This window comes from Zonotrichia albicollis, chromosome 6 (assembly GCF_047830755.1).
Source record: "Zonotrichia albicollis isolate bZonAlb1 chromosome 6, bZonAlb1.hap1, whole genome shotgun sequence".
NCBI lineage: Eukaryota > Metazoa > Chordata > Aves > Passeriformes > Passerellidae > Zonotrichia > Zonotrichia albicollis.
The window spans coordinates 48,138,681-48,161,574 of NC_133824.1; the positions used below are offsets into that span (position 1 = coordinate 48,138,681).

The 22,894-nt window shown below is 48.5% G+C and overlaps 2 protein-coding genes across 6 annotated transcripts in view; both read right to left on the reverse strand.

Moving 5' to 3' along the window:
* MYRF (myelin regulatory factor) overlaps positions 1-1,159 on the reverse strand; it is a 52,208-nt gene extending 51,049 nt beyond the window's left edge. Inside the window, exon 1 of the mRNA XM_026798665.2 lies at positions 643-1,159. Within this exon, the coding sequence (XP_026654466.1) occupies positions 643-679 (37 nt within the window). The 5' untranslated portion in view covers positions 680-1,159. The remainder of the gene's footprint in view (positions 1-642) is intronic.
* Positions 1,160-1,315: 156 nt separating this feature from the next.
* DAGLA (diacylglycerol lipase alpha) overlaps positions 1,316-22,894 on the reverse strand; it is a 62,750-nt gene continuing 41,171 nt past the window's right edge. For all 5 annotated transcript variants that reach the window (XM_026798668.2, XM_005496398.4, XM_014273769.3 and 2 more), the window contains 14 exons: positions 22,663-22,797; positions 21,897-21,974; positions 20,969-21,093; positions 19,870-20,026; positions 19,589-19,672; positions 19,392-19,469; positions 15,460-15,540; positions 14,036-14,178; positions 12,700-12,768; positions 11,685-11,757; positions 10,760-10,956; positions 9,816-9,945; positions 9,211-9,392; positions 1,316-8,570 (listed from right to left, as the gene is read on the reverse strand). In XM_026798668.2, the coding sequence (XP_026654469.2) occupies positions 7,643-8,570; positions 9,211-9,392; positions 9,816-9,945; positions 10,760-10,956; positions 11,685-11,757; positions 12,700-12,768; positions 14,036-14,178; positions 15,460-15,540; positions 19,392-19,469; positions 19,589-19,672; positions 19,870-20,026; positions 20,969-21,093; positions 21,897-21,974; positions 22,663-22,797 (2,460 nt within the window). In that variant the 3' untranslated portion in view covers positions 1,316-7,642. The remainder of the gene's footprint in view (positions 8,571-9,210; positions 9,393-9,815; positions 9,946-10,759; positions 10,957-11,684; positions 11,758-12,699; positions 12,769-14,035; positions 14,179-15,459; positions 15,541-19,391; positions 19,470-19,588; positions 19,673-19,869; positions 20,027-20,968; positions 21,094-21,896; positions 21,975-22,662; positions 22,798-22,894) is intronic.

Here is a 22,894-nt window from a genome sequence, read left to right on the forward strand (position 1 = left end):
CCAAGGAAGGCTGTTAATAGGTTTTATAGCAGCATCCCCCACTCCTGCTGTGTCCACATCCATATATTTTCATCCTTAAAAACTGAATTAAAGCAGCCTCTCCTAAACATGGATTATTCCGTGTTTATCCAAGGATAGCAGCCAGAGTTGGATGTTTTCCTTCCCTAGGAGGGGAAGGGTTTCCAGAAGAGCCAATATCCTTTTATGAGGCTGATATAGCTCTGGGTAGGGAAAAAAAATCCCACAAAACCATCCCAAAACATCAGGCACTTCAACATTCCAGCACTTTTTATGGGCATTTTTATAGGAACTCAGTAGTTCAGCCACCTTTGAGCTCTTAATTCCCTGACAGTCCCTTCAGGAGCAGCCATAAAAAACAATTCCATGCGGCCATTAATAGGATTACACACTTCCAGGCATTCCTTTTCTCCCTGGATTTCTCCTGGCTGGTCAGGGAGCTCCAGGACTTCTCCTGCCCTTATTCCCCAATGCTGTAAGCCATAAATGCAGCTTTTCCCTTCTCCAGAATATGAATTATGCGAAATTATTCAGCTGGGACCAGCCCTCAGGCAGTGAGATCCTGCCTTACAACTCCAGAGCCGTGTCCTGTGGGACACTGGGAAAATCCCAGTTTGGACTCACCCGGCCCACAGAAGGATCCCAGCACCTCCATGTTCATCCAAAGGGGAGATCTCCACAGGGTTCAGGCTGGAAAATCCAATTGATTGAATATTTGGGATATATCCTTGACTGAGAGCACACATGCTTGTCTTCTATCCCTGTCATTCCCATCCACTCCCAAAAAAATTCCCCGTTTGCACTAAAATCCTTCTTTTTATAGGACAGGTTGAATTTAACTTTGAATAACTCAAAGCATCCAGTTCCTACCTTAATTTCCTTCTCCACAGGAGAAATTCCTAGAACTCATCTCAAGGGACAAGGATCATGGAGTCCTGGAATAGTTTGGGTGGGAAGGGACCTTAAAGATCCAGTTACATTCCTGCCATGGGCAGGGACACCTTCCATTACTTCCAGGACAACTTCCAGCCAGCTCCAACCTGGCCACGGGATGGCAAATCCACAAGTTCTGGATGTTCTCCCAAGTGTTTTCCCACTCCAAAGGCTGAGATTCAGAGCAGAGAGAGTTGGAGAAGAAACAACTAACCCCCAGTGATTGCCTGGATCCTTCCCAAGTGCCACACACCAATTCCTGGTGTCCTTCCCACCTCACTCACCACCCTTCAAGGCAGAAACCTCAGGCAATTCCCAACCATCCGTGTCCAGGACATCCTTGGCAACAGTCACATACTCCAGCCATGCTTCCAACATCCATTTTATACAGAGTGCCATAGAATATACAGAAAATTTATATACATCCATGTTTCTGGAATTAGGTTATAATTCATCCGATCTTTCTTTACAGCGGGATTAGTTCAGATCTTTCGTACAGAGGTACAAAAAAAGTCACGTGGAGAATGAAGGGCACATGAGGAGTGCTTGAGTTTCCTTGGAATCTTCATGCTGGGGCAGCTCGGAGCAGGGATTCAGAGGGCAGCATTCCCAGGATGAGCATGGGGACGCAGGATGCTGGGCTGTTTCCCCCCCCCCAGTTGCATATCCAAGTGCTCCAAGCCCTGCCAGAAGCAGTGGGAGTGCCTCAGAGCTCCCTGGAAGGGCTGCTTCTCCCAAAAATGCCAAAGGCTTCAGCTCCAAGGAGGCAATTAGGATCCAGCAGGAAATGAATCCAGAGGTATCCTGCTCTGAGCTGCCCCAGCACGAGATGGGACACAGGTGACAGGCAGGAAGGGCTTTTCCAGAGAGGCAGAGCCAAAGGAAAGGGACTCACAGGGCTCAACATTCCAGACAGGGAGGCACAGCCCATCCCCAGATATCCCTGTGCCAATAGGAATTCCACATAGTGCCAGGACAGGAGCTCAGGAGTATTCCCTGGACTTGTGGAGGGAAAGGTGGGAAGCTGGAGCTGCAGGTGAGGCCACTTTGCCACCACCAAGTGCTGGGGACATCCCAGGAAAGGAGTGAGGACCCAAAGGGTGTGACAGCGTCCTAGGAAAAACCCCTGCCAGGATCCCTTTGCACACAAACTTCCCAAAAGTGGATATCCCAGCAGGACAGACCCGTGCCACCCCAGCTGGGACTTCTGACTCTGAGCCATTGGAACTGCACAAAGCCCAGCATGGGAAGCAGAGAAGTGGAATCCAAAGAAAAACCAGTGTCAAGGCTTGTTCCTGTGCTGCAAGGATTTTCAGGAATCAAGAGGTGAAGACAGGGAGTCATTCCTCATCCCGCAGTTGTGTTGGGAAGGTGGGAAAGTCAGGGCATGCAGCATGGTGTGACACAGTGACAGCAGAGGGATTGGACGCAACAAGGAAAGCAGGAAAAATTCCCAGGGAGCTGCTCCAGAGCCAGGGAGAAACTTGGTGTGGGTTGGAGGAAATCGCCTGCCTCAGGTCAAGATTTGCTTTTGGCACTTGGATACGACCTCAGGCAGCAAGGAAAAGTGGGAAGGTGTGGGAAGTCCTGGCTGAGGCAGAATGGGAGAGCTCAGGAGCAAGGGCAGCTCCTGCCAGGCCTTAGCCACACTTCCATACTCCCAGAGAAGTGGGAAAGTAAGGTGGGAGATGTCTGATCCCAGAAACTGGGACCTGAAGCCAGGGAGAACAAAGGCACAAGAGGTATGAACTCAAAAAACATGGAAAAAACAATGGGAATGGAGACAGCAAAGCACTTGGAAGCTGAAGATGATTCCCTATGACAAAGCAAGGAATTGCCCTAATCCTTGCCTATTTGGAATTTCCAGCCCTTTAGCAGCTCCTTGGAGCTGGAAGAAGGGGAAGGACATCAGTGACTGCTGATCCAGCCCCCTTCCCATCCCTCTCTGCATCCACAACTTCCCTGTGGATCTGACTGGAGAGCAAAGGGCTCCAGACTGAATGCCAGCTTCCAGCTGCAACATTCCCTCCTCTCCTTCTTCCCACAGCTGCCAAGGATGGGCTGTGTTTGCCTCCAGCAGGATCCATGCAGCATTGCTTCCTCCACACGGGAGCCATGAGAGGGAGCTTTGGCACAAGAAATGAGGCTCTTCCTGAAATCCAGCAGCTCTTCCCAAAAATCAGCACTGCACAGGCTCTGGGAACAAAGCAATGAGCCCAGTTCCAGGCAGTGCTTTCCAACTGCTTCCTTCAGAGGGATTTCTCAGCAGAGCAATCATGCAGAGGTGCTGCTGGAATTCCAACCTTCCCTTTCCTGCAGCACTGTAACACTGCAAACAGGGATCACAGAATTCCAGAATAATTTGGAAGTTCCCACTCACTGCCGTGGGCAGGGACATCTTTCCCTAGCCCAGGTTGTTCCAAGCCTTACCCAACCTGGCCTGGAATATTTCCAGAAATGAGGAATCTACACCCCCCTTGGCAATGTTACTCAAAGGCTGCAGTTACAACCACTATTCCTAAACCCATTGGAATTAAATATTCCTGCTCCCATCCTGCAAAGCCAGAATGTCCTACTGCCAAGGGAAGAATATTCCAGAATGGATAAGGACAAACCCAGCATGGAGGGGAGCTCCAGCCCAGCAATTCCCAAGGCAAGCACAGAAGACTCTGCTGCCCAATGGAGGCTCTTGGATACAGCCTCAAAACACAAATCCAAACACACCCATTCCAGCAATAATTAATCCTACCTAATTCCCATTGCCAGGAGTAATCCTGATTATTCCTATGTCCCAATTTGTAAATGAAAGCTGTGTGGGCGAGTCCATGGAAATAATATTATCTGCCTGCAGGAAAAGAGCAGCAAAAGCTGAGAAAACATCAAAGTGCATGGAGAATGTGTTAGATATTCATCCTGCATCCCCACGCTTGTAGCTTTTCCTCCTTCTTACGTGCCCTTGGAAACAGATTTCCCACTTTAATTCTGCATGGGACCATCAACTGCTCCTGGAATCTAGTATCCTAAAAGAATAGAACTGGGAATCACTGGAATTCTGTAACCACACTCCCCACCCTCTGCCATGCCAGCCCTCTGCAGAGACCAAAGTACCTCCCACAAATCCTGTTTGCTTTGGAAAAAAGTTCCTAAAAAGTTCCAAGAATCTCATTTAACTGCTTTGGGATAGTTTTCCCATGTTTCCCATGTGCTACCAAGGATGTGGAATGAGCCATCAGCACCCTGAGAGAAGGGAGGGATGAGGTGGCTCCTGAAATAGGTGAGAAGCACAGGGAGCAAAGAAAAGAGGGAAGGTTTTAGGAGGAAATGAATATTCCAAATGGAGAAGGCAGCCCCAGTGGAGAAGAAGCAATGATAAATATTGGAAAAGAGCTGGTATATCCTTAGCACTGCAGGATCCTTCCCAAATTTTTGGCACTGCTGCAATGAAAGCAACAATAAAATCAATTTACTGGTGCAGAAGAGCCTCAGCTCCATTCCTCTGCCAAGGAACTCTTGGAATACCAACACTCAGCAGTGTTGGAAAGGACCTTTAAAGGTCACTCAAGTCCAAGGAAGAAGGATCAGAATGGATTTTAAGGATGAGGCATGGAATGGGTGACTTGTTGGTCAGTCTGGGGTGTCAGGCACTTCCAGCACTGCCTCTGCACAGGGTGGAACATCCTGTTGGAATGTCATGGGAATACCCAAAGATCAGAAGGCACAAAGCTGAAGAGGAAGAAGCAGAAGCCAAAAGATTTGGAAAACTGGAGATGCCTCGTATTCCCAAAGACAGAGCAGGAAGAGAAAGCAGGAAGTGTGTACAGTACAGATGAAGGAGGTATCTGAAGCTTTAACATTTATTTCAGCATTCCAGGTGTGCTTTTCCAGGAGGATATGGGAGATCAGCCTTTCCAAATGCCCAGACAGCAAAGGAGTGATGGGAATGGAGACATGGAATGCTGGGGATCAAGACACAGTGATGGGGATCAAGACACAGAGACATTTAAAGCAGAAATAATTCCAAGAATGTGAATTTCATTTGAAAGGCCTGGGATCAGATCTGTTTGTCAACAAAAACCAGGAATTATCCATGACAGGATACAATGAGAACCTTTGAGGGGCTCTTTTGTGCCTTTACTCCTTGACCTGTGGCAAGCCCAGCTCCCAGGAGTTATGTGATTCCAGGTTTTCCTAAGTCCAGTAATCACAGAGCAAATAAACTGCAGCATTCCAGACTGCTTCCTGTCAGGGCAAGGGAAGGCCATTCCTATGGGATACAGTTCCAATGGCACAAAGAAGGAAACAGCCACCCAAGGACTGAGTCTTCCAGGACACAGCAGAGGAACATTAGGGAAGGGACTTTCTAGTGCAACATTTGAGCCATGGAACATCAGCAGGTTCCCACTGGAATCGTTTTAGGAGGGAGATATCCCACTTTTCCTCACCTGGAGGCACCTCCCACCAGTAGTTCCATCTAATCCCAGGTATCCATGTCTCTCCCAGGGACAGAGATGATAATTTTCCTTAGTGCTTTAAAGTGCTTTGCAGATCCCAAGCTCTGCCTTAGTGCTAAGAGTTAATTCCTGCTGGGAATAAGGGCAGGAATGAGCTCCTTATCCCAGCTCCTGGGCCAGAAGGGGAGCTAGCCCGCTAGCCCCAGCCTCCCTGCCCCTCAGCTCCCCTTTTCCCCTCAAACCTTCCCAGATTTTTGTGCGTATTCCCAAAAAATCACCTCGGTAGTGTTTCCTGAGTGCAGGAATTCCTCCTTACCCTGTGCTGTGCTCCTGAACCACCTGCTCCCTGCTCCTTTTTTAAGGACCTACAACATCAAAAAGAACTTCTGGTTGCTCAGAATAAAAGGATTTTTTCTTCTCCAAATCCCTCTGAATCCAGAGGGGCTTCCTTCCTCTGATTCCACTCAGGGAAAGGTCACCTTTGGAACCTTAAACCACAGGGATAATGTTTTCCTGGCTGCTTCAAGCACTTCTGAAGGCTCTGAAACAGGTAAGGAGCAGGGGCTGGAGCATCCCACACTGGATGGAGTGGGATATCAGCACTTGGACCCAGAATCCAGTGGAATTCCATGCACCCAGGATTATTTACATCAATGCACAGTGGTTATAAAGTGCTCCTCAATGGCATTGGATCCCACTGGCTCCCGGGGAGCACAGCCCTGACCCATCCCAGCGCTTCCACAGCCCACACGGAGAACAGGAAGCTGGGATTTGCCAGGGGCTGAGCTCCTGGAAAGCACAGCATCCACCTACAATGGAAATAGCACTGCTGAGGAGGGGAAAGGGGAGCAACCACAGGATTCTAAGGAAGTTAAACCAGGAATTTCTTTTCCAGGGAGCTCCAGGGAGAGCCATCAGTAACTGCTGAGCTTTGAGGGGGGATTGTGGCAATTCAAGGCCTTTTCCAGGTCCCAAGAATGCTTCATTTCCTACAACAGGTAGTTTTCCTCCTGCTCCCATCACTGGAAAACCTGCCTGGAGAGGTGGAGCAGGCTCCTCTGGGCCCGGAGGCTCAGGTAGTTTTTCCTAACTTGCTCAAGCTTTCCTGCATGGAATTGTGCAGGTGGGGAGAGGGGGCAGGCAGTTACCCCCAGATCCAAGCCACTTGGGAAGCAGGGGGCTTGGAATTCTGCCTGCCATCCTCTCTTCCCTCAGTCCCCAGAGGGAACAGCATGGGAAGGAGAGGATGACCATGAATTTTCCTTCAGGAAAGCCTCCCTATTTCCTTAATAAATACCTTCCAACCAGCTCAGCAGCTCTGTAAACATACAAGAGATTGCAACACTGGGAAAAAGTCCATCTTTTCCCTGAATTCCCAATGACAGAGGCTGGCACTGATCCACTGTGGATGCTGCATATGAGTGGTGTGAGGACCCCCAGGGATCCAGGAGAGACTCCCAGACTCCACAGGGGACTGGAAAATAATGCCAGGTGCATCTTGCAGTTGATCCATCCACATCCATGCAGCTCTGAGATGAGAATCCTGGCAGTCCCACGGGAATGTCGCCAGCTTAGAGGGGTCCAGGGAATCGAGGAGTGATGGGGGTGATAACCAGGAGAACTTTCTGCTAAAGGCAGAGGGATTGGGCTCTTGGGAACAGTGTCCTTCCCTCTCAGGAGTGCTCGGGGGAGAGAAACCACGGTGCCAGCCCCATTCCTGCTGTGCCTGGCCGGGAAGGGGAGACTGGATTTGGGGGGAATACAGCCCCAATGGCTTTAAAACAGGAGTGTCCTACAAAAGCAATCCCCATGGGAGTGTGCCGAATTGGATCTTGGGCCGGATCCGTGGTAGTGCAACAGGGCCCAAAGTCTCAATCCGCTCATTTCCCACAACCACCGGCTCGGTCCCGAGGAGAGGGATCTGGCCCGGCTCCCTCCTGCTTCCATCTATCCAGGTATCTCACTCCCAAACTCAGCAGGTGCCCCAGGGCAAGGAATCTGCCTCTGGAATGAGACAGGCTGAGGTAGGGAACTTTAGTGCCTCAGACCCTCTCAGGCCCCGTGGGGCAAAGCTTCTCCCAGCTCCAAGCACAGGATTCCAGCACAATCCATCCTCCAGACACCACCACTGGGTCACCCCAGAAAGGATTTTTCCAGCTGTCTCCTCTGATCCCAACTGCCCGATGACAGCCTCCTCCATGGATTATCCCACTGGGATCATTCCACCCCTTTCCCCTGCACTAAAGGGCCGAAATCATGAGGTCGTCCTGCTTGGCAGGGCTGGTTACATGTCCAGAAGGGGTGGAAGTCCGGATTTTGTCCGTGGCCAGGCATTCCTGGCTGCTCACACCCGTGGGAGTGATATCCATGAGTTCTCCGGATGAGCTAAGGGGGAAGGAGGGCGACACGGAGATTCCCGACGAGGGATCCGTCGAGCCTGCAAACAACCTCGGGGGCTTTGGGACTAAGTTGGGCTCGTACTGTGCCCTCAGCAGGATCTCCTGGTCGCTGACGGATTTGGGAATCTCCGCAAAGTCGCTGGAGCTGTCCGACACCATCATGCAGTAAATGTCCTGGAAGGAGCTGCTTTTGCTGTCCAGGTTGAAGAGGCTGTCGATGAACTCGGCGAATTCCAGCACCTGGGGACTGGGAACGTCGGCCAGGCGGCCGTTGTGGAGCGGGGGCTCTTCCCGCGGGGACGAGGACGCGCGCTCCCCGTCGCTCCCGGCGCCCTCGGCGCTGCAGCGGCGCTGGGGGGTGGTGCCGCCGCTGTTGAGGACGTTTTCCGGGGGCTGTGTCTCCTGGGAATGCTTGGAGAGGCTGTCAGCAGCCAGCAGCTCTGTCCGGGAGCTGAGGGAAGGGTTCTCCTCAGGGATAACGGGGTCTATATAAAAGCAGTGCGTCTCGTCCTTCTCCATGACCGCATGGAGGCTGGGGGAGCCCCGGATGCTCCGGAAGCCGGAGGAGCGCCGGGAATCAAAGCTGTAGATGGATTCGTTGTCTGAGAGGCTCTCCATGGTGGCCAGAGGGGCGCGGCGGTCCTGGAGCTCCACGGAGAGACGTTCCTTGGTGTCCAGGAGAAGCAGCTCCACGGGGTCCTTCTGCACGGGAGAAAGCGGCTTCGTCTCATAGAACCCCTCCAGGCTGATTTCCGAATGGGATTTGCTCCTGCAATGGGAAACAGAGAACACGAGGCTGCAGAATTCCAGAACAGTTAGAGGATCCAAGGGTTCCTCACACAGCTCCTCCAACCAGAGGCATCCACAACTCCAGGGAATCTCTTCTCGCTTCATCCTCCCAGCTGGAAATACCACAAACAGATTCTCCCTCTGCAAACTCCAGTTCTTGCCCTTCTCTCTTTTTTCCTTCTCTCCTGTCCAGAGAGGCTGTGGACTATCCCTGATGGTGCTCCAGGCTGGATGGGGCTTGGAGCAACCTGGGCTGGTAGAAGGTGTTCCTACTCATGTCAGAGGCTGGAACTGGATCATCCTTAAATCCCTTCCAAATCAAACCAAACTAAACTTGGCTCCAAGTTTTACCTTAGGAAAACCTCACCTGTCTGGATAAAGCAAAAAAAAAGGAAGTCTCTTTCATAACTTTCCTGAACTTGCTGCAGTCAAATTCCTAAGCAACACAAGAGATTTTTTCCCCTGACATTCCTCAAGATATCCTGAAGCTTTAATTCCCACAAAGGCCCATGGATCTGTCTTTCCCACAAACACGGATCACAATGCTCCAAGAGGAAGAGGGCCCACACTTGTGGGTATTTATTAATATTTCTAATATTCCATATAAAATCTCTCCTTACTTGGTACTGCTGTTCCTCCTGTCCGCTGGGATGGGTCCAGTTCCAATCTGCACGGTGGGGCAGCTGGGCAAGGGCTGGCTCTGGAATATCAGCTCCGGGGTGAGATCCACCTCTGTAGGACTCACCATCACTTTGGCTGCAGAAAGCAGAGCTGTTTTCCCCTTGTTGTAGTTCTCCAAGACCTGTCCAAAGAAAGCAGAGGAACAGCAGGGATTGACTGGAAGCTTTCAAACAGCTGGATTGGCCTCTTTCTTCCCAGAGCCTTCTGGAAGCACAGGGAGATAAAGGATTAGAAGGATAAATCCTGACACATCCCTGGATGTCACCTGGGCTCCAATTTAAGGGCAGCTCCTGGAATGAACCATCACCACCCAACCTCACGTTATTCTGATGTTAAATTTGGAAACAGAAGCTCCTGGGACTGTGGGAATTCCATTCCCAGACCCTGTCACACTCCACTCTCAATACCCAGTGCAAGACTGACCAGGAGCATCCCCTTTCCTCCTCTTCTCCAAAATAAACAGCCTGGTGTATTTAACCAGCAGCATTCCCAGGATAAGCCTGCCTGGCCCAGTGGTTTTTGGGATGACAATTCCCTGCCTTACCTTGTTGAGCCCTTCCATGACCACGTAGGGGAGGTGTTCGTGCAGCATGGCCGGGGAGATGATCACCTCGTTGAAGGCCTTGTTGTCCCCCCAGATGGCAAAGTAGGTGGGATCCTCCTGCTCACAGCAGCTGGAAAAGGGGTGCAGACAACAGGGAAAATGGGATGGAAGAGCAGGGCAGTGTTTTGGCATGTGAAACAGCAGGATGCAGAGGCAGAAAAAGAAGAAAAACAGAGGGAGGAGCTGTTAAAATACACATGGTTCCAAAATACTGCTTTATGGGGACATAATTATCCATGGGCTAATCATCATCTGAAGAGGAAAAGGACTTTGGACAAGGGCCTGGAATAATTGGAAAAGGGGGAGTAGCTTTAAGCTGAAAGAGGGTGGGTTTAGATGGGATATATTGGAAAAAAATTCTTCCCTGTGAGGGTGCAGAGGCCCTGGCACAGGTTGCCCAGAAAAGCTGTGACTGTCCTATCCCTGGAAGTATTCCAGGCCAGGTTGGATGAGCTTGGAGCAATCTGGGATGGTGGAAGGCATCCCTGCCCATGGCAAGGGCTGGAACTGGATAAATCCTTAAGTTCCTTCCAACCCGAACCATTGCAGCATTCCATGTGCTGGTTTAGATTAGATATTGGAAGAAACTCTTCCCTGTGAGGGTGGTGAGAATGGAAAATTGGGATGGATTTCCAAGGGAAGTTGTGGCTGCCCCATCCCTGGAAGTGTTCAAATCCAGGCTGGACTTGTCTTGAACAACCTAGTCTGGTGGAAGGCATCCCTGCCCATGATCTGCACAGTCCCTTCCAACCCAAACAATTCCATAACTCTGCCAGCACAGCCACAACCACTGTCCCCATGAGACAGCGGGGAAGAAAACCCCCTTCTCCTTGTCCCAGGGAGAGTTTTCCAGCCAGAATTCCAGCAGGAACTGCAGGACTCACCAGCACTGCTCGGCAGGGTGGTTGTGCACCACGTGGATGATGCGGCCGGGGGGGTACAGGGGCGTGCTGGCACTCAGGGCGATGGTCAGGTCACTGGGATGTGTCCAGAGCCGGTTGCTCGTCACCGAGTTCTCCTCTGGCTCCTCGGGAAGCTCGGATTTGGGAATGCACTTGGTAGCCCCCACAATGATCCGCCACTGTTCCCACAAAGAGAGAGAGAGGGGAGGGAGGATTTGAGGAGAGAACAGCAAAAAACCCAGTTTTCTTTCACACAGGACGGATTTGCCCAAGGAAGGTGTGTGAAACACCACCAAAGGTGTCCAGGAAAAACACAGTGACACTGGGAACAAATAAGGAATGATACAAGGACAGGAAAACAGGGAAGCTGGATACAGAGATGATCCAAATGTTTCTGAAAGTTTATTTTCTTTTCCCAATTATATACTCTCTCCAGGTAAATTCCATCACGTATTATCCCTAAAAATCTTTGTATTTTATGGTTTTTTTTCCATCTTGGTGCAAGGGTAAAGACTGGGGAGGGACAGATTCCCACATTTCCTATCTCCAAGACATGAAGCAGACCATTTATCCTGGAACAGCCTCACCCCAATGTTCTGACAAGCACAGGTGTTGGACTTCCAGCTTGTTCCCAGTTTTAACTGGTCAGGAAAATCCACACTTGGAATACAGACTTCAAAAGGGGCTCAGACAGAAAATTCCCTGCTCAGTTATTTGGGATCTGTGATGGTGAAGTTTCAGCAAGTGAGCCAGAATGATCCCACTGAGCTCTCCAGCTCCTTCCATCATTCCTCTGGTTCCCTAAGTAATGATCCTGAGGAGGCCTGGAGGAAACCCACCATTCTTGCCATAAAAATTCCCCATCCCTGCTCAGAGACATCTCCAGGTGTTGGCTCTTTCCTCTTACCTTTGGTTTGGTGCTTCTTTGGAGAACATCCAGAAGCTGCCGGCGAAATCCCTCCAGCTGAGAGAGCCCGATCCTGGAAGAGAGGAAGATGTGACCATGGAAAAGAGGAAGATGTGACTCTGGCAAAAAGGTGTGGTTATGGAAAAGAGGAAGATGTGATTCTAGAAGGGATTAAGATGTGATTCTGGAGAAGAAGAAGTGAGTCTGAAAAAGAAGAAAGTTATGGATATGGAAGACAACACCTGGGCAGGGAACAGGACAAGAAGGATATGGAGCACAGTAAACAAGGCATTGAGTTAAAAAGGACACAATAAGGATGCAACATGGAGCAGATGGATTCAGAGGTGGGCTGTGGCATCACTCAGGAGCAGGAGCCAGGAGTGAGAGGCCCAGGGAATTACCAGGACAACAAGGATATGATCAGTTAACAGGGAAGGAGGGAGGTGACAACCAAGATGGCACAGAACAGGTGAGTTGGAAAAGTGTCCTCGAGCTGAATGACACCACAGAGCAGATGACAGGATGGACAGGACCATGGCATCCAGGTAAATCCCAGGTTGCCTGGCTCCTGTTCCAAATCCCTGCTCAGCAGAACATATCCCAGGAGATGAGGAAGTTAAAGAATGCCAAGGCACAAGGAATGAGCTGGTTTGGAGATGAGGTGACATAGAACAGGGATTTTGGGACAAATTGGTCCAAATGAGGTGGCAGCACATCCAGGACAGGGCCAAGATAACACAGGAAACCAGGAAGGTGGCATATCTGATATTCCAGGTACCACAGGGAGGGATTCCAGAGGTAAGACATTCCCCCTTTTTTTTTCAAACAGGAGGGATTTGCCCATAAAAGACACAACAAAGGTGTCCAGGAAAAACACAGACACAGGGAACAATAAAAGGACGGGAAAATGAGGAAGCTGGAGACAGAGATGATCCAAGTGTTTCAGATAGGAAACAGATGATTTGGGACAGAACAGCAGAGATTCACCAAGGAATTCAGACACTTCTCCACTTGCCTGGGCACCAGATCTTTGCCAAGCACCACTGCAGTCACAAACTCCTTGGAATACTCCATGGCATCCTCACTGGAAGAGAAACAGGAGCAAGGAGAAGCAAACAGTGTTTCATTCCCAATTCAGTGGCAGGGAAACCAGGGGCACAGACCCCAATCCAAGCTGCTCCAGGCTTTGGGGATTTGTGCCTTGTGGAAGAAGAGCCTGATCACCACATCCTATGGCCCAATCATCCCCCTGCACACGACTCTGGATATAGCTGGGAAAGGAAATGCTTGAACTGAATGCCTCATAGTCATTTTCCAATAGTTTGGGAATGGTGGGACAGCCAAGGAAGAAGATATTTCCTGCTCCTGAGGCTACAATGTAGGATGAAATATACCAATATTTGGGGGAATTCAAATGGCAAATTCCTGGAGTAACCTGACTTCCAAGACAAGAAGAAAGAAATCAAGATTCCCACTGAGTTTCCTGGAGATATTCCCAACCAGTCACCATGGGCAGAGGCTGCCTCACTGACCTAGGGATGATCCTGAGCGTGACACAAGTCAGGAGCTACCAAGGCATCCAGGAGTGGACAGTTTGGAGCAGAAGGCTGTACAACTCTCCTGAAATATCCTCCTCTGTAGCTCTGTGGCTGCAGAAGAGCTGGGAATACTACAACAAGGAATGCCAGCATCCAGATTCAGCAGCAGGATGGTTTAAAACCCTTGGCTGCTCCTGGAATATGATGCAGGAACTACCAGGAGAAGCTTCTCATGATCCATAGCTGATTCCAAGGATCCCCACAGTGTCTGTCAGGACCAAGAGACCTTCCCTCACTTCCCAGCAATCCAATGGGATGTTTTATTTGGGAATGACATGACCAGAAGGTCTGTTCCCATTTATAATGGGAGGGATTCACAATTAATCTCTCCTTGGTTTTGCCCCACGGCCAAGGGAGGAAAATCAGAGCAATCCCTGTGAGAAATTTTAGGCTGCAGAATGACAGAAATCACATCTCAATTCCAATTTCTTTGGAAAAGGAGTCCAAAGAACTGGATCAGCTGCTGCAGACACCTGCATTTGGTCAAGTATCTCCTTTATTTCCATCTATTCAGTGGGAGGGGGCAGAGAGTAAGGAAATTGCATCCATTTCTCATTAAATGTAGACCCATGGACAATTCAGTTATAAACCAGAATATTTGGGAAAGTATTGGCTATTTGCCATCCTAACTTGAATACCAAACTATATCCCAGAGGAAACATTCAGCTTCTCCAGGCTGCCTTGTCCATTTCACTGCCCCCTAGAGCCTCTCCAGGAGGATCCAGTGTATCCCAGGTGTATCCCAAGACCTACCTGAGCAGCCCACCTGGGGGGGAATAAGCAAAGCACTTCAGGGACGGATACTGGGGACGCAGCAGGAAGGACAGGATGGCAGCTGTGCCAGCTCCAAGGGAATGCCCAACCACAATCAGGCCGTAGTGCTTTGTTCCTCTTCCCTAAAAAACATGGAAACAACATGGAATCAAGGTCAGGTTAGAAATGAAATGGAATTTATCCTCCAAATCTCTCCCTTTCCCCAGTTTTGGAGTCTGTTTCTATACATGAGCATTCCAGATTCCAGCTGAATGGCTCCTTGCTTGTTCTGAATCATGTAATCATCACAGAACCCTGGAATGGTTTAGGCTGGAAAGGAAGGGAGAGATCATTCCATTCCACTCCACACCTTCCACAGCCCAGGCTGCTCCAAGCCCCATCCAGCCCCTGCTGGAACACTCCCAGGCACGGGGCAGACACAGCTTTTCTGGGAAACCCATGCCAGGGCCTGACTGGAGGCTGGACTTCATCCACTTCTTGATTTCTACATCTGGCCTACTGGGACATTCCTGAAAGAAAGAAGGTGGAAAAAAAAAAAGGAAAGGCACACAAGCTATCTGAATTATTTAGGATTTGATGGGAGCTTTTTGTCCCTCCTGAAAACATCCAAGCCCACACAGAAAGTTTCTCTACACCCTACTGGACACTTTTCTCTGGAATATCTGTCCTTGGCAACCATCAGACAAGGTCCTGTCCTGGTGGGACCTGGGATGGCACTTATGAACCTAAAGCCTGGAAATATTCCTCCTGAGTAACAGAACAACTCCCATTTTCCCTTTCTGCACAGAAGGCAGAGAAGAATGAAGCTCCATCCCCAAAAGCTGGATGCTGGTTTATGTCTCCCTCCATCCACCAAATATCCCAAGGCAGCACTTCAGCAACTATTTCCAACATATAAACCAAGGGAAGCTGCTTCCCAACATCTCCCTTGAGTCCTGTGACATCTCCCTGCCACCAGGAATGTGCCCACAGGGACAGTCACCACCGCATTCCAAAGAAAATCTCCATAAAAATGGGATTTTAGTTCCTGCTGATTTGGTTTTAATGCTCCCTGTCCCTCACTGCCACCATGCGGGACTTCCTGCCTCAGGAAAAGGAAAATAATCAGGAGCTCTGCACTATTGGTGCTTCCAAAATAAAAAAGCCTTGCAGGAAGTCTGGATGGGGCTTGGAGCGACCTGATCTTGTGGAATGTTCTCTGCCCATGGCAGGGGGTGGAATGGGATGAGCTTTAAGGTCCCTTCCAACCCAAACCATTCCACAAAATGAGTAACTAGCTGGAAATCCAGGAATTAAAGGAAGAGCTGAGAAATGAATACAACAGCTCAGGGACACAGAGATTCCCTTAAAACCCAGTTTTTTATGGAAATCTCATCCTCTGTCCAGAGAAAACTTGTACTCACCAAATCCCGTCCAAAAGCTTGGGACAGCACCATCTCCTGCTCCAGCTTCTTCTTGATGTACTCAGCAGACAGCACCATTCCCTGTGGGAGCAGGAACACACAGCAGGATGTAAATGGGATCTCAACATCCAGAAGGTGAGGAAGCTCTGGAATGTCCCTCAGCATGGATCAGGATGGAGGGAGATCTGATTCCCCTCTGCATTTCCAAAGTTTTGGTGCTTAAGGAGTAAAGGCAGTTCTTAATTAAGGAACACTCCAAGGGCCTATTCCTGGGCTTTTAGGGGGAAAACTACCCCAAATCCAATTAACTTAAACACGGGATTGTGGATTTGGTACTTCAGGCCAAGGGACCTGGGGCAGAACAGAGAAACAGACTTGGATATTCTAAATATTGGTGGTTTTAAAGCCAAATTATCCTATTCCAGGTAAATATGGGAAGGAGTTTTCAATTTAAATCTGGGAATAAAAGTGTGAATCATTTTAATAGAGTTAATGATTCAAACACCAAAGGGAAAAGCACAAGGAATTAGTTCCTGCCTTCTCCAGCCATCAATATTAAGGGGATTTGGCTGTCAGAGGACATTCATCCCAAATTATTAAAAGTTTTTATTCCCTAGAAGTCAAGGAGTGCTGGAAGATGGGAAAGATCATATCTGGATCTAAACATTCCTCCTCTCTGCTAAGGAGTGTTTCTCTGATTCCAAATGTAGTTCAATGCAATTCTAAATGCAGCTATAAACAAGCAACTGGAATTTGGTTTGTTGCATAAATTTCTGATAATGGTACAGTTTAACTCAGTGGGAAGTGAGCCCAAACTCCAAAAACTGGGGGGACATTGGGCAAAATCATCTCCTTGGCTGTTTTCCTTTAAATCCCTATCTTAAAATGGTGTGAGTACAATGGGAATGTTATTGGGGGCTCACTCTTCATCTCAGAGATAAGAAAAGATTCCTGGCTCCAATAGCAAAGAAAAATATATGTAAATAATAATATATAAAACCTCAGTTACCCCAGAGAGCTGGATTGGGGGTTGGAGTTAAAAAGGGTAATGAGGATATGACAGCAGGATAATGAGAGGGAAAAATCAGGGAAACATCAGGGAGAAATCAGAGGTAAATCAGAGGAAGAGCTGAGGAGGAAAATGGTGGGAAGAAAATGAGGGGTGGAAATTTGGTGGGAAAATTAGGTGGGAAAATCAAAACCAGAGATAAATCAAAAGCAGGGATAAATCAGGAATAAGTCAGGAATAACAATGTTGACTGTCTTGCATCGATATCACCTCATCAAGCCTCCAGAGATCAAGTTTTATTCCACTGTTATGGAATTTCTTGGGTTGTTTCAAAGAGGGGCAGAAAGGCATAAGAGAAGCCAGTGAGGGGAAAAAAAAGCAAAGAAACATGGATTTTTCCAGGTCCTCAGTGCCTGAGATGTCTTTGATCCCAATCTGGATACTGAAGAGAGGAAGCAGGACAGGGGAGACCCCACGCCATGGAAATGAGATAAATGGGATGCTGCCACCACCAAAAGGCACCACAGTGGTTATGCCTTGTCCCAGCTCCTCCCCAGCCTCCAGAAGAGTCTCCACTCCCAATCCTAATGAGAAGTGAGCAGCAGGCCACTGATCTAAATTCCCACCGCGAATTTGGGATCCTATTTTTAGAGAGCGTGACCCAAATCCATGGTGATGTCACTGCTGGGAGGTTACTCAGCCTTCGGGACGTGTTTTTGGTAATTATACCCTAATGGAGACAGGGATTTTAATGATTATGGAATGAGACTGTAAACTTCCATTTAGATTCACCATTGGAAAAATTCCCTAAAATTCCTGGAATCCTGGTTTGGGTTGAAAGGGACCTTAAGGATCATCCCATACCATGGACAGGGACATGTGCCATTAGCCCAGGTTGCTCCAAACTTTATCTAACCTGGTCTTGGATGCTTCCAGGGATGTAGCATTCATAAATTCTCTGGGAAACAAATCCAGTTTCAAGTTAATAAAACTATTTGGGCTCAATCTAGCAAGTTCACATGTAAATAACCAAATGGATCAAAGATTTAGGGAAAGGGAAAGGAAATACTCTGCATTGTTTTGCATCCCAAAGGCACAAAACTGCTCTGGGATATTTGAGATTTTGGGGGAAAACCCCTAGAAGGGTCTATTTATGAGAGAAAAATGTAGGAAATTCTCATTACTGGGATCATGGCTGAGCTTCCAGGACTGTCCTCCTGGTTGGTTCAACACCAGGAAACAAAGCTCTGTAACATCCTATTTTCACTAACTTTGTCCTGGGAGTTCAACAATTAAATGTGGATTCACCCCTTTGGCTGAGGATTATTTTTAAAATTAACTTTGTTATAAAATCAGTGGACTTTATTGCAAAAATAGTGAAGTTCGATTCTTCTTTGAGTTATAATCCCTTTTTTTTGGCATTCTAATCCCTAAACTTTAGTTCCAGCTCTATTTTTTGATCCAGAATAGCTCAGAGGCCTGATAAATATTTTTTTTAATTGTGACATTGGAGCTGTGGAGTGATAAAAAATTTCATGTAAACATCAAGACTTGGAATTTTAGGATGGCTTACAGACACCCCCGGGGATGGGTGGGACAGAAGCAGCAGGAAAACACCCCAAATGAAACAAATCCTGGGAAAGCTCCCACGTAGCCAAGTCCTTGTTCCCAAATTAAATGTGTAAGTGAGACATTGGATTTGTTTGGATATTAAACTTGACTCCTGGACATTAAAAATGCATTTTAAATTCCATTATCTCCCTTAGTTTTCCCTCGGGAATCAACAGCACATTATTGTCTGTAGATTAATATTGATAATAATTCCAGAGAAAGTGAATATTTCTCTCCTGGCAGTAATCCCAAAAAAGAAATGACACAAAGGACAAATAAAAGCTCTGTCTGGAACAAAGGGAATAAACTGATAATGTTTCATGGAAGTCGCCAGAAGAGGAATATTTTCATATAAAGATCAAAAGCAAAGCCAATTTCTGCAAGGATCTACTCCTGGATTTTCATTGAATCGTGGAATTCTGGAGTGGTTTGGATTGGAAGGGACCTAAAAGCCCATCCCAGTTCCATGAGCAGGGACACCTTTCACTAATCCAGGATCCTCCAAGGTGTCCCAGCCCATGGCAGGGATTGGAACAGGATTTTTTAAGTTCCTTCCAACCCAAACCATCCCAGGATTTCATGGTTCTATGGCCTAAAGCAGAGGGAAGAGGTTTGGTATTCCAGCAGGACACCATGAGGCAAGCTGGAGCTCCCAACTCATGGCTTCCAAGGACTTCCAAGCTCCACATCTCACCTTGAGCAACACCACCTTCCCCCCAGCAGCATTTCCAGCAACTGCTCCATTCCTTCCAACCTTCACTCTGGATTTTCCTTTCCCAACTTGGCACTGCAGCTTTGGAAGCTGCCAAATTCCTGATCATCTTAAAAACTCAGCACGTCGTTCCTTTGCCAGCCAGGGGCAAAGGTCAGCTCTGGAATAAATGGATTTAGCCAGCCCAGAGCTGCTCACAGACACAGAGCACCCATCTAATTTCACGGATCTGAGTCCTGCCAGCATCCTTGGAGGACATTCCCATCACAGCAGAATTTTAAGCACATTCTCAGGCTTTGATTGAAAATTCCTTAAAGGTTGTTGGAAGAAAAAGTCATTTGAGTGGCTCCAGGAATTTCATTGTGGGTCTCCACGATGCCTTCCTGAATTTGGAATTCTCTAATTGCACTGAGTTTTTAATTACACGCCCAGTGATTTTAACTGCTCCCACTAATTGTTTAACACCTCAAAGCCCTTTCTGTAACTTCTTTTTCAAGTAATTAAGACCATTTGGGGGTTTATAATTAAAAAGTGAAATAATTAAAAAAAATCCACGGGGTTTTGTTTGGTTTGGGATCGTTTTCCCTTTGTTTTCCCCACCTTGTGTCCCAGCCACGTTCCGTGGTGCCCCTCAACCGGCAGGCGCTCCGCGTCCCCCGTCAGATCCGTCAGGGCATCCTGGAAGAAAAGCAGTCACCTTGCTTCAGGTGAGTCAAATCCAAGTCAGGACTCCAAACTGGGAAGGGCTCCACCTCTCTGGAATATCCACCAAGGAGGCCACTGCATATCCCACTTACTTTTGGGGACAGAGTCCCCCGGATGCTGATGACCACCTTCTTCTTGTCATGGTCCACAGCCACGTAGAAAGGGGTTTCATAAACCTGCAAGAGATCAGGAGAGACATTCCTGTAGGATTATCCTCAGAAAAAAGGTGACAGAGTGCATGACAGGATTTATGTCCAAATAACAGAATTTTTTTATGGAAATGGAAGAGAAAAAGGCTTCATTTCCCTTCTTTGTCCCAGCAGAACTGAAGTGGGTAAATCCCCTTGGGAAGGGGGCCTGGGGCTGTGCTTACAGCGTCGTGGCAGGAAGTGTAGACGATGTCCACGGAGGTCATGTTCTCGTCCAGGAAGTGGCGGCGGATGGCGATGGCGTTGCAGCCACAGCAATTGTCCTCCTCGATGGTGACGCCGGGAGCGTAGCGCGGCCGCGACGGGCACAGGCAGCAACACCTGCGGGCGGGAAGCACGGCTTTGAGGGGAAAAGGCTGGATTTGGAGTGGCATTCCTAGAGGAAAGGGAAAGGCGGGCCCTCCCAACCTCATCGCGATGGCAGCGAGTGCCAAGTGAAGGATAAAAACCATGAAACAGCCTCAAAATCTGGGATCGGGTGCAGTTTTCCTTTTGAGCACCAGAGAGAGCTACAATGCAGCCAGTCCCCAAGGAATCTAAGGATTGTGGGGTGGGATGGCTCCTCAAAGGATACTGTCCTTGGAAGCACAGTTTTCCAGTGCTTCAATGTGGAAAAGCCAACACTGACTGAGCTCCAGGTTTATTTATAGGAAAACAATGGGTTTAGAATCATCCCAAAATAAAAAGAGAAACTCAGGTTGACTTTTCTTCTTTCTCTCTCATAAATAAAAGTATTCCCAAGGAATCACATTCCTCCCAATAGCCCAGGAAGTGCCAAAAGCTTGTCCCCAAATTGAATCCGGTGACAGAATTCTGGCAACTGGAAACAAACCCTTGCACCAGGGCAAAAATTCTGAGCTGGAAAAATCCAATTAATCTGAGGGAGCACAGCCCAAGCCAGGCAAATCTTGGAGGTCTTTTAATCAGGACCCAAATGCCAACTCCCTGATTTCTGAGCTCCAAGAAGCTCTTTTTGGACTTGGTGTTGTGCCAGGTGAGTTGTCTCCACTGGCTGTTCCATGCTCCAGAGAGGATGGAGCAGAGGACAGGCTGGTTTATGTACTAGGAACTGGAAGGGATTCAGAAAGCCTTTGGAATATGAAGCCCAGGAGGATGGAAAGAAAAACCATGAGGAGAAGAAGGTCGAAAATAAATCGAGCAGGGAGGAAGCACCAAGGGGATGAAATACACATGGGGAAAAACCAAGTTTTTCTAAACGTGGGAAAACCAGGCAGGAAAAAAGGGATGAGGGTGGGCACTCACGAGCAGGATCTGGCCAGGCGGCAGAGTCCACATGTGGGTTTCCTCATGAGGTAAATGGGCCATCCGTAGGCAGCCAGGGCGAAGAGCATGTAGTAACACACCTCCCGGTACCGCTGCATCTCTTGCTGGAAGACACGGCACTCCCTGAGCCTGCCATCTCCTGCAATTCCCCCCTCCATTCCCTTTTTCCATGGTTAGGCACGTGCTGAGTGCCAGCCCCCTCTCCCAGCTGCACTGTGGTGACTGAGGAGAGCGAGGTGGGGATGCCAGGCAAGAGCCACCCCCTCCCAGAGATTCCTCTGCCTGATTTCCTGAGGAATTCTCTGGGGTATCCCACCATGCTGCCAAGGAAGCTGCTTCCTGCAGATTTGGAAATGAGCTCCCTAAATATCCCCTCTCCAGCAGGCCAGAGGATGCCTGGAGAGGGCCACAAAGCCAATGTGAAGCAGTTGCATCCTATAAAAGCTCAGTTATTCCAATGAGCTGGATTGGGGGTTGGAGTTAAACACAGCAGGATAATCAGAGGGGAAAATCACAGAAACATCAGGGAGAAATCAGAGGTAAATTGGAGGAAGAGCTGAAGGGGGAAATGGCAGGGGGATAATGAGGGGGTGGAAATTTGGTGGGAAAATCACAATCAGGGACAAATCAAAATCAGGGATAAGTCAGACAAATCTAAATCAGAGATAAATTAGGGATAAACCAAAATCAGGGATGAATCAAAATCTGGAATAAATCATGGATAACAGTGCTGACTCTCTTGCAGCAAAATCACCTCACCAAGCCTCCAGAGATCAAGTTTTATTCCATTCTCATGGAATTTCTTGGATTATTTCAAAGAGGGGCAGAAAGGCATAAGAGAAGCAGTGAGGAAAAGAAAACAAGAATTACAGGTGGGTTTGGAGGATCTCATATCCCAGGGCCTTACCGCATTCTTCAGATCCAGGTATTTGGTGTTCCTGGTCACTGGCATTCCAGACAGGAAAGCTAAAATGTCATTGTTTGCCTGGAAGTCACAAATACACAGAAAAATTCCTCTGTGTGACAGCAAGACAAAAATCCACTCTCAAATATCCCAACCAGGCCCCTCAAATACTTCCAATGGTTTTATTCCTCCCTGATTTGAATCCCAACTCAAGGGCGGAAAAACCCATTAAAATCAATCAATTTCCTACTGGGCTGACAATGTGCAAACCGCATCAGCAGCTTGGAAAACTGGGAATTTCCTTCTGTAACCTGAATCTCAAATCAAGGGAAAAACTCCAGTAAAATAAATCCATTTCCTACTGGCTTTGACAATCTGCAAACCTCAATAGTGGCTTGGAAATTTAGGAATTTTGGAAATTTTAGGCATTTTTCCCCCTGCAGATTGCTGGAGTCATCTCCACACCTTTATACAGTGGGAATAATATTCCCATTCATTTCCAAGTACCTACAACCCCCTTGGAGGTGTTTTGGCATCAAGAGCACCTCCTGTATCACCTGCCTGGAGAGGACCAATCCAGATTCCAGCATCGGCTGAGCCCTTTGACAGGGAAAAACTCCTGGAAAGCTGCTGAAGTTCCCCATTATTTTTCTTTCCCACCTCAGCGAGCGAGAACAGCCCAGAGAGGAGGCGGGCAGAGCCCTGCAGCTGTTTCCCTGCAGGGAATCCCAGGGCAGCTGGGATGGCAGGGGCTGCCACGTTTGCCCACCTCGTCCAGCACGGCGTTGCGCTTGGCGCGCTGCCGCTGCCGCAGCAGCACCAGCCCCGCGATGATGTCCGAGGGCACGATGTCCAGGTCCCGGAAGAATTCCGCAAAAAGGTAGGCGATCTCGGAGTAGGCATCCTGCAAAATCCAGGCAGAGAGGGCTTGGAGAAGGAGGAGGAGGAGTTTGGGTGTGGGAAGCCTCAAAACAGGACACAGAGTGAGAACTGGACTCGTT